We start from the raw sequence: 16,609 nt of genomic DNA, 5'->3' as shown, positions 1-16,609 counted from the left end.
TAACTATAGTCCCGCAGCCCCCACGGTGGCGGGGAGGCACTGAGAAGGTGTGGACGCCGGGAGGGGGGTCTATAGTTACCCGCTGCCATCTGCCGGTACCTCTTGCCGCAGGTGCTTCTGTGGGGTGCCACTGCTCCCTCTGCCACTGCTCCCTCTGCCACTCCTCACTCTGCCACCAACACCTCTTCCTCTGCTCACACTGCCAATGCTCCTCTTCATGCTCCTTACTTTCTATCAAAGAGTGAAATGGCACCAGTGCCCCTTTATATAGGGGGTGTGATGTATAATGGAGGGGACTGAGGTGGGTCAATAGGTTAGAGGGTTCTTAGTCATGCGGAGACAGTCTTGTACATCGCACTCTGGTTTGTCCAAAACTCGCACATGACCGGCGGAAGAAATCACACTTTTATGTGTCATAAAATTGCACCACTTCGCCGCAAATCGCACTACATCGCACTTTTCAGCCTCCAAAGCGCATCCCATTAAATATGTGATTTATTACAAAAAAAATGCGATTTCAGAAAGTGCGAAGAGCGGCGATGTGGCGTGAGATAAAAAAATGCGCTTTTATCTCATCCCATAGAATGTCACCCCAAATCTTCTACAGCTCCGCAAACTAGAGAGGATTCCTTACCATTTGGATCTATTGGAACACTGCCCCTGATTCCTTCCCCTAGCGGTAATAAATAGTGTTACATCGATTACTAGAGAGGACGCATACCAACGGATCGATTGGGACAACCTTATTTATTTCATTTATTTATTTACAGTTTCCTATATAGAGCAGCAGATTCTGTTGCACTTTACAATTGTAAACAGACATAAGATAAACGGTAACAACAGACAGACTCGTAGGTAAGAGGGGCACTGCTACAAGCTTACAATCTATAGGCCTTCACCTATATAACCTTCCATTCAAGTTAATTACTGTACCTTCTAATACCCTGTCCTATCAATTGCCGGACATTCCCCTATGGTCCAATAAATCCTGCAGGTGTGGTTCTTGGTCATTTTTTTTATGATTATCATTTTTATAATTGTATTTTCTGTTATGTCTGTATTTTATGTGAAGTAAACGTTTTTTTTTTATCATTCACTTGTGCTTATATTGGTACTAGCGCTGCTTTTGCATTGTTTTGTTCTTTGCCATTTTGGTTGTGGGGATTAACTATGCCCTTTTTCTAGAACTTTTTTTGGGGGGGAAACTGCACTATATGATCAGGGAAGATTAAGCTGGATACATATATTGGATGAATGTATTTGGGGACATAACTGACTATCTAAATTATTTCAGATAATTCTATATTGACATCACAGCCCAACATGACCCATTGGGTTTTGTGCTGTATGTGTGATTGTCAGTGGTGCACCCCCGAGTTATGAAGTGTTTATGTGAAAAAGAAAAAAGAAAAAAGAAACTCGCGTGGGGTGCACTCTAAACCCCAAATTTTATTTTGACGTTATTCTGTTAAAATTTTTTTATTATTTATTTATTTGCCTTTTTTCGTCTAAAAGTTATTTTGCCCTCAGTTTGCCTTGATAATTAATACTCAGAATTGCATGTTTCCCAAAACCCTGCTTGAGAGGCGTATACATGGTTAATTAGGAGACACACTTTGTGTGTCCTCAGTGCTCACAATGTTTTATTGCTACATGTGAAACCTGTCAGAAAATGAATTCGCTACTTAAGGTCCATACACACTGGGGGCGACTATTCCCAGCGTGTATTGATAGCGATGATGTGTGGGGAAAGCCGCTCAGTGCATACACACTGAGTGGCTTTCCCCCTGCCCGGCGCCGACGGAGGGGGGAGGACGGCGTTGCATAGTGCAGCGCTATGCAAAGCCGTCCTGAAAGCCGCTCATGTGCTGGTATAATCAGCAGATGTACGGCTATCCCGGCAATGTTGCGGGAGCGCGCAGCAGCGCTCACCGCTCATCACCCGGGCATACACAGCTCAATGTCGCCCAGTGTGTACGGGCCTTAAGTGTGGAAGTGTCCACTTTGTGTTAGAAGATTGTTACACATACAGCATTATAGCCAGATTGGATACAATTGTAGCACAGGTCTAATGATAGCTCTGCAGAATGTTACAATACAGTCCTTTGAAAAGCAGATAGGGTCAAACATACAGAGAGAACTGCACTGAGGTTATCAGGGCCAGGCTATATAATACTTATAAGGCATAATAAATAGGAGGATAGAATGACATAATTGTAAATACAATATGTATGTATATATGGTGTTGTTGTACATACTTTGGTTGGTTTTTCCGAATTTTCATTTGACCAATGATTAAATCCTTATCTCAAGTGGAGTAATTGAGTGAAACACCCATAACATCAATGGTGTATTGGTGGTAGGGATATATGACGGTCAATTTGGTAATTAATTTGGTAATTAATTTATCAAATCTTTACGATCAAGCAATTAAACACCATTTATACCAGTCCTGTACTTAGAATATTATTCTTAATATATAAATCGCAGGGACTCGGGCAGTTGAATTATATAACAATTTTTGGTATAACCTTTGATAAATCCTTCTGGACATTATAAACCTCACAAAAAAAATAAAAAATCTTAAATTAATCTATGCCTTTTTTCAGCAGCTGCTTTTTTTAAGAAAAAAACAACAGCCCTATCTAACGCCCGTGACCAACTCTGCTTGGTTCTACCAATTAACTCATACAGTACTCACCTCTCTGCCATGGCCACCCCAGCCATTTTCTGGTGACTCGCCTATGTGCAATAGTGGTCTACTTGGAAATGCTGCATGAGCACCATGTTCCCGGAGACCAGCACATGCACAGTGGACTCTGGCAAAATGGAGAGGAAAGGGCCCAATTGGAGCCTACATACAGTCCTCCTTCTCTGTAATGCACTCCTGACAGTATATATAATATAATACAGAAATAAAGACTTATATACAGAAGAAAGACTATTGAACATTGCTATTAATAAAGATAACAGTCCCCATGTGTTAATTGGATTACATATATATATATATGTGTAAATAATGAAACTGAAATACTACATGCACCCATTAAATATAATAATTTGTTGTTCTTCCCTTTCATTGGAAATCTTCCTTTCTGCAGCAACGTAATAGGAAATATCAATTCAGTAATGTAATGGATTGCTGCAACTTCATTTAATATAGCAGCCACACTAATGAATTACAGTAAATAACATCATCTAGAGTGGTCAATCCATAATAATCCAATCAGAAGAGTAGCTAGTTAGTGCTTGGGAACAGGCGCCAGTGCCCATAACAGATGCATCCTGACAGGTGTCTTCAGGTCTGTTTCATTCAGAGGTGGAGGCAAGTGAAACATTGTTGCCCCAGGCGCTCTGTCATGCATTCTGCCAGGAGATGCATCATAACTGAAGATCCTTGCTGCTCCAAACTTCTGGTGTTCCTGGGCGGTGATGGGGGAAGGGGGATATGGCTGTAGTCAGTGGGCGTATCTGGGTTGTGCTATTAGAGGCGGGATTGTGTTTAAAGATGCCGTTCCACTGACACTGACAGCCAGATACCGCAGGACATTCTGAGCACCCAGAAATCAGGTTTGGACAGAAGTTTGACGGTGAAGCTAATGTCTGCTCAATGGTGTGTCTTTCTGCGCATTACAGTGGTTTCCAGTTGCAGCTGGTGCAGGGACAGATAAGGCCTTTCACCTCACCACGCAACAGTTCTTAACAGCGCTAATGGCAACAGAACCCATCTGGGGGTGGGGGGTAGACCCCACAAAGACTCCACGAAGACTCCAGGAAGACTTCACGAAGATTCCGGGCTACTGGGGAGGGAAGTTTCAACACTGCCTGGGAGGAGTGCAGTGAGTCCAATGCCAGCGGCTACAGGGGCCTGATATAGCATCAAAACTACAACTGCTATCAACAGCATGTGCTGGGTCCCACTCCGCGATGCAATCACAACATTTTCCATTTGCATCACTATTATGTGAGCGCTTCGCTATATAGCGAAGTGCTTACATGTTACCAGTATCCCCCTGTCTGCGCACCCGAACTGCGAAGCCAGGTGCAAGGCCGCCATGTTTTGGGTTGCAGTGGCTGTGTGTGATGTCATGCAGCCTCCACCCACCCATATGGTCTGGACTGCACCCCATCAATGCTGTATCGCCTCCCCGAAAATCACTGCATCACAGGCCCTTAAACTGCGGTTGCATTTTTTCTATATACAAAAGAAAGGATGAAGTCGTCCCAAGGCGCAAAGCCGGAATCCTACACTGGAAAAAGAGGTTCACCAGAAGCCTCTTGTAGACGAGATTGCAGAAAGAAAGGAACCAATGTGTGATGGGCGCTGGTTCCTTGTTTGCTTCAGTGGTAGCTCATACAGTATATGGGAAATATATAAAAAATAAGCATACATAAATTAGGGATGTATGTGTATAGGGTCTATACAAGAATAGTTAACCCAAAGAGCGAAGAATTTCCCAAATGGATATCGTACCCTCACTCACACAGAGTAATGGGTGTACAGGCACATCAGGGTATCTTTGAACTTCATAAACCACCTCCGTGTGTGATAGAGTGAAAAAAATGAAGTCGTACCGTACTCACTGTTATAATCGCGTAAGGGTATCTTTTGGAATCCCACAAATGATACTAGGGGGTTATGTCAGATTCTCTCCAACCGTCCCAAATCATCCAGAAGAAAGAGAAAGAAAACGTTTTCTCTTATTCAAAAGTTTTATTGTGGATAAAACATAAATGATGTGCAGGGTGCAACCTGTACCCAACCTGTACCCAACCTGTACCCAACCTGTACCCAAAAGATGTTACAAAAACAGAAAGGCATTTTTCGCAATGTGACTGCAGGTCGCTCATGAGCTCTATATTTCAAAACAAGTAATGTCCTAAGTTTGTGTTGTCTTTCCTAGTTTCTTTACTTCTTTTTAATTTTCCTCATGGTATTGTCAAATCAAGCTGTTATAAAGCTTGATTAGACAATAACCAGTGGCACTTTCACCACGGGGAACCAATCATGCCTTGTGGTGAAAGTGCCGCTGGTTTGTGTGACCTATCTGTGGGTCACAGATATTACAGTTTGTGGAAAACCCGATCATTTACGTTGAATGAGATGGTGATTGCTTGCCATGGATACAGGCCTACTTCCATCTGTGATGTTCTAGACCTAGAGAAGAGGTTTAGGTGGATATGTATCAATCATTCTAAAGAAGACAAGTGGAGGCGTTACCCATAGAGCAACCAATCAGCTTCTAACTATCAGTTATCAATTACGTTTGATAAAATGACAGGTAGAAGCTTACCGGTTGCTACAGACTGCTTCTCCACCTGTCCTCTAAAATCAGTGGTCAGGGAACAGGGGTAAATTACCCCAAATGGGGCAAAAATGAAATTCCTGGGGGTAATTGATGGTCGCGCTGCTGAGACACATGCGGCATGCATACGAATTACCCCCAGGAATTTCACTCCATTGCATATAGATTCTATATATATATATAGATTCTATATGCATGCCCGGCTGTGTGTATTACAGTACTGCAGTGTATAATGACCTGAGTGCAGTACGCCAGGTCCTTGTGTGTAACACGCTTCCCTGCGCGATGTCCCGCACTGAGTTTCTTTGCCTGGTTATGGGCTCCTGTCAAGGTATACCCATCTCTAGTCTAGGGGAGAAAATGTGCACAGACCGTCACTATATCATCTTGCAATACTGACACTAATAGTTATCTGGACGTCACATTATCAATGGCTATACCCCACACAGCCTGGCAGCCATTGGTGATGATGATGATGATTACCATGGTAATGTTAGTCATCATCAATCATCATCATCAATTGCTGCCAGGCTGTGTACCGTACTAGCAGGATATATCCTCAATTTCTGGGGGTACAGTGTGTATTACAATTATATGATTTCCTTCCTTTTAAATCAAGGGGGTGGCGTCGGCTTATCTAAATATATTTTGGGGTAAAAGGTAAAAAGGTTCCCTGACCCCTGTCTTAAATGGTTTTATACAACTCCCACAGTGCCTGTCCCATCCTGACAGACGTTTTCTCCATCCACCACAGGTCACAATATCTAAATTACCCATTTATATTTGAATGATTGGTCTGAGCTACTCATAGAGGTCTGAGGTTGGCTGTGGATTTAAAGCACTGAAATCCTGCATGGTCCTGTGACTGCATGGCATGGATGCAGGGGCAAATCTTTAATTGGTGCACACAGGCTGCAGGGTCCAAAGGGGCCGACACAGAACACCCTGCTGCCGTTTCTTGAATACTTACCCCTCTGGAGTCGGTAACCATTGTGCACACTGCACATCTGCTGTAGGATTATCACCTGGAAAATAGCATCCTTGGGGATTTGCACATGTGAACTAGACTCTGGTACAGGGCTATGGTCTGCTATTGATCCTAGTTCTCAGAGTCTCCTGAGCTAGGGAGGAGGGGGTCCCCGACGGAGACTGCATGTGGCCCCCTCTCGTAATGTGCCCCTGAATTAATGTCTATTCATATGATGCAATAAGGTTAGCAATGGCAGCTGTCATACTCCTCACTGGCATGACATTACTGTACAGAAAATGATTAGAACAGACATCTGGGCCGGTGTTTGCTTTATTTATTGCAGGATTACTGTACTTCATTACTTTATACGGATCCGACACAGATAAATATAATAAGTGTGAGTACCCGAACCAAAACAATAAGAAAAACTTAGGACCGATTGAGGCCTGTTTGCCATGCTGCACTCCGGCAAAGACACGCCCCCCTGCCCACATCCCCTTGCTTAAACATCCGCTTGCATGCGCCCCTACAGAGGAAAAATCCTTCCATGGTGACTTACATCTAATGATTTTCCTCTGCTCGCAGCCGAAAGGAAGCCCAGGACTTTTTGGCTGCATGTTTTTCTCCAAATTGGGGGCTGGCACTGACGTCATGTGATGTCAGCCACCCACCCCTAGCAGGCAGAACCCGCCCAGCATTTCTATGGGCGCATCCACCATGCCCCCTTCCTATCAATCAGGCAGCAAGCACCCCAGCGAATTAAAATTTTGCCAGAGGCGCTTGCTGCGCAGACCCCCAACATTGACAGAGGAGCCAGATTTGCTGCTCTGCGAGCAGGTCTGAACCTGCGCCTTAGTCTGCTTCCTTCTGTCCTGTTGTCACCACATAGAGAGAATAGGGATTGGAGTGGAGATTTGTGGGTAGGGTGTGGGGCGAGGGAGGTGTGGACAAAAATAACAAATAAAAGACAGAAAAGTAATGCATACTTGCCTACCCTCCCGGAATGGCCGGGAGGCTCCTGAAAATCGTGTCCCCCTCCCAGCCCCCCAGGAAGGTGGGCAAGTCTCCCACATGCTCACCAAAGCCCCCCCCCCCCATTCCGGAATTTGTGGGTCCACAGGAGGGACTAAATTGACATGGATTGGGTCCTTTTGCAGCATTTTAGCCCCTCCCCCCCTCGGACCCGCCAATTGCAGAGTTTGTATGGATTGGGGGTGGGGCTTTGGGAGTCAGCCTTGTCCCTGCCCCCCCAACATGCCGATTTGGTTTTCCTCTCTGGGCTTTTTCTTGAGAGGCAACCTCAAAGGTAGGCAAGTATGATGTAATCTATAATGTATTGGATGTGCCTACAGACTGTACATAACACAATGTACAGTATAGCACAAAATAACAAATGTAACTACAGTAGTTTATCACCTGGAATCATATACAACTGGAATGTCAGCATACACTGGGCGCTACTTTCCTTATTTATTTACTGAAAAAAGGTTTGAATCTCCGGGAACAGCTTTACAGTCCTAACTGTGCTCAGGAAATATCTTGTGCAATGTTCTGTTGCTGGATCAATCTGCTGTATGGAACACGGCAGTGTCAAGTTTACAGATTAATATGATGTACTTTGAAAATATGTGGAAGCTGAACGCAAGCAATATGCAGTAACTTATACTACAGCAAATCAATGCGTATACGATCAATATACACCATAATGCTATTAGACGGCCAGTAACACATTAAGCCGATGTATTATCCCTTTACAGGGACTACTGAATGCTCGTGTATTTCAGGTCATATGATTTTTATAACTACAGTACAGTAGTTATTCATATTGCAGTACAAACAGCTGCAAAACTATTGTGTGTGACTATATACAGTATACCAGGCATGTCCAAAGTCAGGCCCGGTGGCCAATTGCGGCCCGTACTGTCATTTTAAGTGGCCCGCAGCCTCCAGCTGGAAGCGGGCAGTTCATCAGATGTGGGAAGCACAGCCTAGGACACTAAAGGTGAGGCCCTGGTGAGCGCGCCTTTACCTTGCTGTCTGCTGCAGTGAGGAGGTGCCGGCAGCCACAGTCAGATGTGTTTGGCATCCTACCCCTGCTGCTGCAATCGTATATCACCCTACTCCACAATCACAGTGACAGCAATGTTTGGGGAGGGGGGCAGCAAGGGGGAAGCTTGCTCCCATAGCATGCAGAGGAGGGCAGCAGCGGGAGCCCAAGCATCTGGCTCACACAAGGGGCTGGGAAACATACAGTGAAGGAGGTTCAGGCTGGGGGACATACAGTTAATGGAGGCAGTGAAGGCCATTCAGAGAAGGGGGAGCAGGCTGGGGGACATACAGTGAATGGTGGCAGAGTGGGGTACATACTGAATAGGGGTAATACAGTGAATGGGAGTCATACAGTGAAGGAGGGTCAGGCTTGGGGACATTCAATGAATGGAGGCACTGATGGACATTAAGAGAAGGGGGCAGGCTGGGGGACAGAGTGAATGGGTGCAGAGTGGGGAACATATAGTGAATGGGGACAGAGGGCAGGCTGGGGGACATAAATGGGGGCAGACTGGGGGAAATACAGTGAAGGCGCAGGCTGGGGGAAATACAGTGATGGGGCAGGCTGGGGGACATAGAGTGAATGGGGCAGAGTGGGGGACCATTCTGATGTGATTAAGGATTCAAAGATTGTCAGGCTGAATGGTCGGCCCCCACACATTTACACTTCACAAAATCTGGCCCTCGTCGCAAAAAGTTTGGACACCCCTGCAGTATACCGTACATGTAGGAGGTCATTCTAGTTGATTCGTTCCGCCTTTTGCAAGGGGGAGCGATGTTTTGCTTCTACGCATGCGCATACCCATTTATGCGCCGGAGGCGGCGACACGCATTCAGTCTCCACTTGCGGTGCCCACACACTAGACTGCGGATGGATGTTTATGCAAAGCATCCATTTGCAGGGAAAAATCGTCGTGTGAGTGGGGGGGGGGGGGGGGGGCTGCCATTGGTGGATCACCTCAAAGTTGAATAAAAACGATAATAATCACCACAGTTTGGCACTTGGTGGAGTAATCATTAGTTCTCAGTCATTCCTCCCAATGTTTCAAAAAGGAAACTTAAGGCATACAGTACGTAAGCTTTTCCAATGATCTTCCGATATCATACCCAGATTCAACCAATCCAAGTAACATCATATTTAGGTCTTGCTGCTGATATATCACATCAAGAACAGGGGGGGGGGGGGATGGATCTTGATCTGGCTCTTTTTGGTATAAAGGAGGGGGCTCACAAGCAGGATGTTGGGGGCATGACAGCATAATAAGGTGGCATGTTAGTATCACAAGCAGGATGAAGGGGCATGGCTGCATAATAAGGTGGCATGTTAGTATCACAAGCAGGATGAAGGGGCATGGCTGCATAATAAGGTGGCATGTTAGTATCACAAGCAGGATGTTGGGGCCATGACTGCATAATAAGGTGGCATGTTAGTATCACAAGCAGGATGAAGGGGGCATGGCTGCATAATAAGGTGGAATGTTAGTATCACATGCAGGATGAAGGGGGCATGGCTGCATAACAAGGTGGCATGTTAGTATCACAAGCAGGATGAAGGGGGAATGACTGCATAACAAGGTGGCATGTTAGTATCACAAGCAGGATGAAGGGGTATGGCTGCATAACAAGATGGCATGTTAGTATCACAAGCAGAATGAAGGGGGCATGACTGCATAACAAGGTGGCATGTTAGTATCACAAGCAGGATGAAGGGGCATGGCTGCATAACAAGGTGGCATGTTAGTAACATAAGCATGAGATTAAGGGGGCATGACTGCATAACAAGGTGGCATGTTAGTACCACAAGCAGGATGAAGGGGGAATGACTACATAACAAGGTGGCATGTTAGTAACACAAGCATGAGATGAAGGGGGCATGACTGCATAACAAGGTGGCATGTTAGTACCACAAGCAAGATGAGGGGGGCATGACTGCATAACAAGGTGGCATGTTAGCACCGTAAGCAGGATGAAGGGGGCATGACTGCAAAGCAAGGTGGCATGTTAGTACCGCAAGCAGGATGAAGGGGGCATGACTGCACAACAAGGTGGTATGTTAGTACCACAAGCAGGATGTTGGGGGCATGACTGCATAACAAGGTGGCATGTTAGTACCACAAGCAGAATGAAGGGGGCATGACTGCATAACAAGGTGTCATGTTAGTACCACAAGCAGAATGAAGGGGGCATGACTGCATAACAAGGTGGCATGTTAGTACCACAAGCAGAATGAAGGGGGCATGACTGTATAACAAGGTGGCATGTTAGTACCACAAGCAGGATGAAGGGGGCATGACTGCATAACAAGGTGGCATTTTAGTACCACAAGCAGGATGAAGGGGGCATGACTGCATAACAAGGTGGCATGTTATTAGCACAAGCATGACATGAAGGGGGCACAATTTTCTAGATATTGGCACAGCGGAACTGTCTATACAAAATGGGGACAATTGGATGTGACCCTGAGAACCAATGCAGATTTTTTTCACTTGATGTTTTATTGTTCTTTGTGACTAGGTTTAACATCGGTGTAATACAGCCAGCCAAGTTTGGAGCGTTTTAAACTCATTTAGATTCACAATAAATATGCCATTATGGCTGTTTTTACACAAAATGCAGTTTATACCACAATATCATTTGTTTCATAGAATCATAAAATGAAACAATATTGTGCTATGGGCCTGATTCAGACCTGCGTGCTGGGCTGTGAATTTGCAGATGCGCACAGTGCACAGGCACGAGAAGTCCAACTGAATGCATTGAGCGAAGGCTGGCCTTCACCTGCTGCTCACGGGGTGATTGACACCCTGTGATACTGGGTGTGCCCCAGAAAATACAGGCGTTCCCCCGCCGTTGAAAGGGTACAGCACAGAGTAAGTCTAGATTTACTTGGCGCTGCAAGCAGGAGGGGGGAGGGGAATCATTTGATGGTCAGTAATAACTCCACCCCCTGTGTGCACGGCTGCGTATGTGTTCCCATCTGTGCACAGGAGCGAGGGGAGTGCGTTTGGCAGGGCGCCGTTTACCTCCGAACACTCGCAGCCCAGCGAGCAGATGTGAATCGAGCCCTTTGTGGCGCTTTAGCTAGTCGAGTGTCTGTGTACTTACGACAAACTCATCCTCAGAGTCAGGAAGAAAAGACGCCCTTTCAGGTGTTTGTGTCACAAGAGGAATGTCATTTGTTTTCCCATCTGATCCATAGACTATGAAATGAGCTTTTAAGTCATTACTCTGTGAAGAATCCTTTGCCGTTTTTACTCGTACAATCCATAGTTTTCCTAATACAAAAAAAAAGAAAAGAAAAAAAGGAGGGCCATGAATTTTACAATAAAATAATAATTCCAACTGCATCCTACAATTCTATAGGTAAAACTAACAAGTTTCTTAAACTATATCTCCAAAGATGCACCGGAGCTGGCGGAGTTGAATTGTACTCCATTACGTTTATAAAATTGATAGATTTTACTAGTCTGTAAAATGCAATTAAGATCATCTGCTGTTTACCGTATAGTACAGGAAATGTGCATTAAAAATACATTACACATAGAAAGTCTGTAATAACTAAGCAATGTTCGGTATATGTAATTATAGTAAGATTTTTTACGTTCAATTATACCAAACCAAACGGCAGCATTTTTTATGTTCCCCAACACTTGTATTTTGCTGTCCTCTTTATGCGATCTAGTTTTTTGAGTGTATTCAGCCTTCTTTCCTAACTTCCAGGGCCTGGAAATCTGTTTTTGGGGGAGTGGTCTAATTGTGGGAGGTGTGGTCATTCCACCTTTTAAAAATGTTTTTAAAAAGTGTTTGCAGTGCCGAATAACGCAAAACTCCAGCAACATCAGAGAGACACCCAAACGGTGAGACCTCTATATTCCCGAGGGAGTATACTGGTTTCAGTCTAACACTGCTAAATTCAGGGACCCAGGTGCTTGATGACAGCAACTCAAAAAAACTATACAAAAATGAGTGCCAAATTAAAAAACAGCAGCTGAGTGTGTCTGAGAAAACATAGTGATAAAGAATATTTAAACTTATTTAAGTAAACAGTGGGATGTCTAGGTAATAGGGGGAATGGGTAAAATCTGGAACTGGATCGGACACTGGAATGCCAGACCAGAAAGTCTCAATTCAACAAAATGAGCCATTCCGGTCACAGGGGTGCTTATGACAGCTTTCCCCTTGGAGATGGAGAAGGAGAGATTATAGCCTCCCTGTATGGTCTGAGGATGTAGCACTAGGGAGGTGTGTGTGTGTGTGTGTGTGTGTGTGGGGGGGGGGCAGCACGCACCCGGGTGTCCCTCTCTGTTAACACCCCACACTCCATTTTATCACCTTTCTAAGCTTAGTACAAGTACATCTCACCCAAAATGATTGTGAATTATTGAAGGTATAACTATGGAATGCTGTATATGTATGTGCCTGTGTATACTGTACTTCCATTATTATTAACATTTTAGTCTATAACGCTTGATATTTACTTTGAATCTGTGTTATTGAAGCTTTTCAATAATACACAAAACACACAACAATATATTTGTTGGAAGTAAAGCAGATAAGTACAGCTTACAGTGTATGGAATAATAGACCATAAATAGAATGCACAGTAAAATATCGGCAGCAATGTACAGGTCATACAATAAAAGTAAGAGAATATACTTAGTAATACACTGCAAGTAAAAAAAAAAAAATCATAACCACATTCTGGTGGGAGAACAATAAATTTGGATAATTGTAATCATTTCAAGGGGAGCCAGACAGGAAAACAACACAGACACAAAAGGAGAACGCAATAGGGGGAGGTTAGGAGGAGAGTTTAATACATTGCTTATCTAAAAATTGGGAACAGAATCTCTACTGATGGAAAAGCCAGTATCAATATATAGTTCAATCTAATATTGAATATGGCTCTGATGAAGATAAAACGTACACATTATGGACAGACCCGCCATCAGGTTTTTTGGGGCCCGGGAATCATTTCCAGTCTGTTCCCCTCCCCCTCCTCACTTAACTTACCGTAACCCGGCTCCTGATCCCTGGAGGTCCCGGAGCTTAGGCTTCTTCAACTCAGGATGCTGGTGGCCAATTAAAATGCAGCACCAGCTGGTGAACCAATCCGAGCTTGTGTACCCGCAGCTGCTCTGATTGGCTGCTGGTACATGAGCTCTGATTGGCTCAAAAGCTGGTGCAGCATTTTAATTGGCCACCGGCATCTTGGTTTGAATAAGCCTGCGCTCCGGGAACTGCTTTGTTCAGCACAGCGGAGGCAGTCGAAGGGGGTTGCAGTGGGCCCCAATGGTCGGGGCCCAGGACAGCTGTACCCACAGCAAAATATTTCTGTGTAAAAAACAATCTATGGTTTAAAAAATTTCAAAAATCTGCTAGTGATCTTCAAGAGGCAATGAGTAACAAGTAACCAGTCAGTAAAATATCCAAACAAGACAGAAAGGGAATAGGAGAAAAGATCAGGAACCCCTATCCCCCCTGTTTTTCAAGTTTGGAGAAAGCAGTTTTTATTATGCTATAGCCTGATCAAGACACTGTAGATACAGTATAAAGTACGGTATGAAGTTAAAAATAACACTGTACTCTTGGTAACTTGGTAAAACCACTGTACGCTTGGTAACTGCACTCCTACCCAACAAAAAGAGAGAGAATAGTTTACAGTTATCGAGTAGGCTTATAAGTTTACTGATAACTAATAACTTTATACCTTAAATTTAATGTATAAAGATGCATGAGGTCAGAAGGTACAGTATGAAAACACCCAGAGATTTAAAGGGGGACATTTACCAAAATGGATTCGTACAAAAAAGGTGTATTCGTAGGGAGAAATACACCTTTTTTTTACGAATTTGTATTTTCGGGATTTACAATCCCGAAAATACAACAATTCGTATTCCTAAAGATGGAACATTCGTATTTGTATTTACAAATACGAATGTCCTACACCATCGATAGAATACGACAGAAATCACGATTCAAAAGAATGGTGGTTCCTGATGTACTAAGCCGCCGTACTGATAATACGGCTGCTAAGTGGTGTGAAACACCCACGCAAATACGACAGAAAAATAGAACACCATTTCCCTGTCGTATTTGCTTTAAGCCTGCACTGATCTGACTGATCCGTGCAGGCTTATGTGTAAAAAAATAGAAAAATTAAATAAATAAATAAAAAAAACGGCGTGGGGTCCCCCCCACAGCTATAACCAGCACCAGGCTGAAGGAGCCGGGGCCGGTAATTAAAAATCAGGGAACCCGACAAAATTTTTAACAACCAGCCCCAGGCTCCAGGTCCGGGGCTGGTTCCCAAAATACGGGGGACAAAATGACTAGGGGTCCCCCGTATTTCAAGAACCAGCCCCAGACACAACCAGCCAGCAGGGTAATGCCACAGCCGGGGGACACTTATGATATAAGGTCCCGCGGCCAAAACATTAACCCTACCGACCAGTCAGCCTGGCCAGGGGCCCTGGGGGAGTGGGGACCCCCCCAATGAAGGGGTCCCCCCCTCCAGGACTTACCTGACCAGGCTGAAGCCTGGTACTGTCCCCGATGCCCCTGGGCGGTGGGCATCGGGCTGATTCAAGTGTAAAAAATAGAATAATCTATTGTTTTTTACTGTGGCACTACAAGTGCCAGCAAGCTGGGACTTGGAGAACCACAAGTCCCAGCCTGCTGGGCATTAAAGGGCCCGCTGGGTCTTGTAGTTCCACAGTTAAAAAAATAGTACACAAAACACACTGACACATTTAAGATAAAACTTTAATACATACAAAGCCCACACATACTAATACTTACCTATCTTCTTTCCGTAGGTAGCCCTGGTCCTGATGTCCTGTGTCGTCTTCGGGATCCATGTCGACGTCCTTCTTCATGTCGACGTCGCTGTCGGCGATGGCGTCCCCGTCCGGATCCGACGAAATCCATGGAGGAAGCTGTGGAAGGAAACCATACTCACTTGTCCCAGCGCGACGTAGTCCAGGTCTTGGCAAAAAAACAAACCGACACCCGAAACCAGACCGGACAGAGGGAGCCGCACGGTGTTTGTGTACATCGTGCGGCTCCGCCTCCCCGAATGCCGCTATTGGCCGCCTTGCGGCCTAGCGGCCAATCAGGAGCCGCTAGGCCGCAAGGTGGCCAATAGCGGCATTCGGGAGGTGGAGCCGCACGATGTACACAAACACCGTGCGGCTCCCTGCTGTCCGGGCTGGTTTCGGGTGTTCGGTTTGTTTTTTTGCCAAGACACTTACCTGGACTACGTCGCGCTGGGACAGGTGAGTATGGTTTCCTTCCACAGCTTCCTCCATGGATTTCGTCGGATCCGGACGGGGACGCCATCGCCGACAGCGACGTCGACATAAAGAAGGACGTCGACATGGATCCCGAAGACGACACAGGACATCAGGACCAGGGCTACCTACGGAAAGAAGATAGGTAAGTATCAGTATGTGTGGGCTTTGTATGTATTAAAGTTTTATTTTAAATGTGTGTCAGTGTGTTTTGTGTACTATTTTTTTAACTGTGGAACTACAAGACCCAGCGGGCCCTTTAATGCCCAGCAGGCTGGGACTTGTGGCTCTCCAAGTCCCAGCTTGCTGGCACTTGTAGTGCCACAGTAAAAAACAATAGATTATTCTATTTTTTACACTTGAATCAGCCCGATGCCCACCACCCAGGGGCATCGGGGACAGTACCAGGCTTCAGCCTGGTCAGGTAAGTCCTGGAGGGGGGGACCCCTTCATTGGGGGGGGTCCCCACTCCCCCAGGGCCCCTGGCCAGGCTGACCGGTCAGGGGGTTAATGTTTTGGCCGCGGGACCTTATATCATAATCTGTCTGTCTCCCCTTCCTACTAGATTGTAAGCTCCTCCGAGTAGGGCCCTCTTCCCTCCTGTTGTCAAAGCCCACTTCTCTTCACATTTCACTCACAGCTCTCCTATACTCCAACACAGTGACCATCTTCATACTCATCTCCATCATTGGCCTCAAGCCTCTAGTTGTATGTTGATTGGGCCCTCACTACTTACATATAAGCTGTAATGTGTATTGAACTGTGGTGCTCTTTATTTGTACTGTATTTTTGTTATTTATTCAATGTTATGCCAGGTTTTGTCTCCCTGTATTGTTCCTTTGTACGGCGCTGCGAAACACTTGTGGCGCCTTATAAATAAAATTATAATAATAATAATAATAATAATATCATAAGTGTCCCCCGGCTGTGACATTACCCTGCTGGCTGGTTGTGCCTGGGGCTGGTTCTTGAAATACGGGGGACCCCTAGTC

General features: G+C 45.2%; 1 protein-coding gene across 1 annotated transcript in view; it reads right to left on the bottom strand.

Annotated features, from left to right (window-relative positions):
• LOC146005691 (lipoxygenase homology domain-containing protein 1-like) overlaps positions 1-16,609 on the bottom strand; it is a 190,799-nt gene that overhangs the window by 164,865 nt on the left and 9,325 nt on the right. The window contains exon 4 of the mRNA XM_083145116.1: positions 11,431-11,600. Within this exon, the coding sequence (XP_083001242.1) occupies positions 11,431-11,600 (170 nt within the window). The remainder of the gene's footprint in view (positions 1-11,430; positions 11,601-16,609) is intronic.

The sequence above is a fragment of the Crinia signifera genome, chromosome 5, assembly GCF_055691185.1.
Source record: "Crinia signifera chromosome 5, ASM5569118v1, whole genome shotgun sequence".
In the NCBI taxonomy this organism is placed as follows: domain Eukaryota; kingdom Metazoa; phylum Chordata; class Amphibia; order Anura; family Myobatrachidae; genus Crinia; species Crinia signifera.
This window is presented reverse-complemented; position numbering and strand designations above follow the sequence as displayed.